Source organism: Equus quagga, chromosome 2 (assembly GCF_021613505.1).
Source record: "Equus quagga isolate Etosha38 chromosome 2, UCLA_HA_Equagga_1.0, whole genome shotgun sequence".
NCBI lineage: Eukaryota > Metazoa > Chordata > Mammalia > Perissodactyla > Equidae > Equus > Equus quagga.
This window is the reverse complement of record NC_060268.1, coordinates 156,847,197-156,850,787: the sequence shown is the minus strand read 5'-3', so window position 1 is coordinate 156,850,787 and position 3,591 is coordinate 156,847,197. Positions and strand designations below refer to the sequence as shown.

The 3,591-nt window shown below is 56.1% G+C and overlaps 1 protein-coding gene across 1 annotated transcript; it reads left to right on the top strand.

Annotated features, from left to right (window-relative positions):
• Nucleotides 1-1,036: 1,036 nt before the first annotated feature.
• NPM3 (nucleophosmin/nucleoplasmin 3) lies at nt 1,037-3,057 on the top strand. Its single transcript, XM_046653936.1, has 6 exons — nt 1,037-1,170; nt 1,471-1,556; nt 1,797-1,916; nt 2,021-2,114; nt 2,497-2,621; nt 2,715-3,057. The coding sequence occupies exons 1-5, from the start codon at nt 1,053-1,055 to the stop codon at nt 2,610-2,612; spliced, it is 534 nt and encodes a 177-aa protein (XP_046509892.1). The 5' UTR covers nt 1,037-1,052; the 3' UTR covers nt 2,613-2,621; nt 2,715-3,057.
• Nucleotides 3,058-3,591: the final 534 nt, after the last annotated feature.

Sequence of the window (3,591 nt, the reverse complement as noted above, 5' to 3'; positions counted from 1 at the left end):
TGTGTGTAGTGGTGTACTGTGTAAACCTGGTGTCCTGTTTCTGCCTCCTACCTTTTCTCCTGCTCTTCATGCCTCACCTACAAGCAAGGATTCCTCCTTTTTACAGCTGTTCCAAGTTAGGGACTGGATCTTGAAGGCAAAAGATAAAAGCAGACTCGTTTTTGGCCATGGTTATCAGTTGAGTGTGGATTAGTGCAGCTAGTTTGAGTGAGTTCCAGCCAACTAATAGGATGAGTGACACAGTTTGCTTGATTCTTTGGTCAAAAGGCGAAAGATGGGGGGAGTAACCCAAATGATGAGACAGAGGAGTCCAAGGCAGAAGGATGTTCTTGGGCCGATTGAGAATGACAAGCTCGAAAGTGTGCGTCAGCCAGAATGTGCGGTTAGCTCTACACCTGAGCTACCGTCCTCTGCTAGCAAGCGCCAGCATCCAGCCAGGATCTGAAGCTCGATGAAGGTAGGCCATTCGGATAGTAAGATGCAGGGTGGTTAGAGCAGGAAGCATACATATCTAGGAGAGAACGGAGTGGTTTGGGTAGAAAATACTCGGAATTCGAAGTCTTCCTTCAGGCTTCTTGACTCTCTTGGAGCAAAGGCAAATCTGAGCACATTTCCTTTGCTTTTATAAGAAAAACGCTGCCCTGAAATGCCTTTGCTGGGGCAGTTGGAAGCATTCCCATTTTTATATCCAGTCTCCTTTAATGAAAGCTTACCCTGGGTTGTGAATGTGGATACATACACTAGAGGGTAAGAGGAACGAGAGAAAATGGAGGCAGGAGCCGCCCTCATGCCGTGGTCATGGCAATGAGCAAGGACGTTTACATAAATCCCCAAATCCATGCTTCTGTGATGTTACGTCCTCCTTTTGCGGTCTGGACACACAGGTCTGAGCAGAGGCCGCGGGCTCCTGGACGAAGAAGCCCTGGACCGGTCACGTCTCGGTCCCTCTTCCCTTTGTCGCGAACGTCTCCTTTAATAGGCGGGTCGGAACCGGCCGAGAGTCCCTCGCTTCGTACGTGTCGGGGGCGGAGTTCCCGGACGGCCCTTGCAGCATGGCCGCCGGCGCCGCCGCCGCCTTGGCCTTCTTGAGTCAGGAGAGCCGAGCCCGCGCCGGGGCGGGCGGGGGTCTGCGGGCCCCAGCTCCGGTCACGATGGACAGTTTTTTTTTCGGTATTGAAGAAAGGAGGGGATGAGGGTGGTGCGGGGACGGTAAGAGGTAGGGCTAAGGTACAGGAATGCAGATAGGTGCATGACTTGGGTAGGGGCGGAGGGGGCCTCGCACGCGGCAGCTCGCGCGGAAGCGGGTGGCCAGACCCCCGCCCCAGATGTGCCGGGCGGGGCCCAGGGCCGAGAGCCCCAGGTGTTCCTGAGAAGTGGGCGTGTAAATGGCCGGTCAGTCCATCGTTGCACGTGACAGAGGTTTGGTGAAACGTGCTCCCCCCCCCCCCCCCTTCCGGTTATCTCTTCCAGGCTGTGAGCTCTCCGGCCACACCCGCTCTTTCACCTTCAAAGTAGAGGAAGAGGATGATGCGGAGCACGTGCTGGCTTTGACCATGGTGAGGGGTAGGGAAGGGGGCTGGTGGTGAATAACTTGAGCAGGCAACTGGTGGGCGTCTACCCGTCCCCCCACCCCCTTTACTGGGAGTCACCCCCTCTGCCTCCCCCCCACATGGGTGGCTCCCCTGGCTATGTGATTCAGGGACCTCAGAGGCTGGGCAAGTTCTCGGGTAGATGCCTCCATTTGTGGTGTCAACCTTCGCCTGGAGAGACCCCGAGGTCCTGTGTACCCTTCCCAGCTCTGCCTCACCGAGGGAGCCAAAGATGAGTGTAATGTGGTGGAAGTCGTGGCCCAGAACCATGACCACCAGGAGATTGCAGTCCCCGTAGCCAACCTCAAGTTGTCCTGCCAACCCATGGTGAGTTCTCTGGACATACCTGGTGGGGGAGGGTAGGAATTGAGGACTTTACGACTCATCACAAGATGGGGTAGGCCAGGCCTTCATCCTTGTCTTCCTCGCAGCTCAGCTTGGATGACTTCCAGCTCCAACCACCAGTAACCTTCCGCCTGAAGTCAGGTTCTGGCCCTGTGCGGATCACTGGGCGGCACCAGATTGGTGAGAGCCTTCTCCTTTGCCTCCGGTGGACTATCCATCAGGGCTCCCCCTACGGGACCCTCCTGCCCCATCCCAACTTTATCTCCCAGTGCAGCTCTCATAGAGGCCCTGCCTGATGTGCCCTCCACTTTCTGTCCTACTCAAGCCTGCCTCCTCCATGGAACCTGTCCCAGCTTCTCCAGCTCCAGTGATGTGGGGTCCTTTGGCTCTTTGTCACCCAGTTTAGTCTCTGAGGTTCTTCCCACCTAGATCATAAGCTCTGAGAAGTCAGGGTCAATACAAGCCTACCACCACAGGGCATGAATAAATGACGTGGTATGAAGGGGGTCTGGCTTTAAGTTTCTCCTCCCCACCCTTTCTTTACTGCTTGTGTGCCCACCAGTTACGATAAGCAATGACGTTTCTGAGGAAGAAGAGAGCGAAGAAGAAGGGAGTGAGGAGGAGGAGGTTGAGTTGTGCCCCATCCTGCCTGCCAAGAAGCAAGGGGCCAGGCGCTAGCCCTCCTTGGTGAGTGGAGGAAGGGGTGCCCAGCAGAGTCTGGGAGGGGACAAGAGGAGCAGGTGAGGGCCTAGCTGCTAACTCCTTGTTTGCTCTCCTCAGGTCAGCTAGCTGCTTGCCACATGCGCCATGCACCATGTTCCTGTACAAGTTTCAAGAATTTTAAATGTCTTTTCCATTGAAGAGGAGGAGTGGGAGTGGGGGGTCTCGGGCTGGTGCTAGTGACAGGGGGTCCCATTCTCCATAGGGTCCTGGTGTTCCCTATACCATGCCTGGGCTTTTCTCTAGGAGTGGGAGGACCTGAACTTCTACCCTGACCCTCTCTCCCCATTTGCCTTTGAGGTTGGAGGTCAGCATCTGAAGCTCAGGACTGCACATTTTTAACACTTTTTACATTTTTGGATAAAGGTTGAAATAAAGTGATGTGGAGTTTTTTTGCAACTCATTTGTTTGGCTTCTTTCCCAGCTGGGATTCATTTTGCAACTCATTTGAGTGGCATTCCCCAAGGGACCACCAGGTGGCACTGTGGCAGCACCGAGGGTGGCCCTGGGCCTGGGGGAGGGCGAGGAAATGCGGGTCCCGCTATCCCCAGGGCCCCAGGGCTAGGCCGGGTTGGGCCCCAACTGCCTCCCAACACCCAGCCCATTCCCAGTCCCTACAGGTGGGGGTGGGCCATTCCAGGAGGTTATCAGCGTCCAAACAAGGGGTCTGAGCCTCTGTCAGCACTCAGGCTGATGGGCAGGGGGGCAGATAAGGTGGCTTAAGCAGCCCAAGGAATGTGCATCCCTAGCCCCATGAGGGGGCTCAGGCCCTGAGAGGACCTGTGAGGGGTAGGGCAGAGGCCAGTCTCTGCTCCGCCTTCCAGTCTTGCAGGCTGTCTCTGAGCCAGTCTGGGCCCTTAGAAATTTGATTCCGGGGGCCAGATGGAGGGGGCTGCCCAGATTGGGTGACAGGGAAACCAGAATCCGGGTGGCCTGG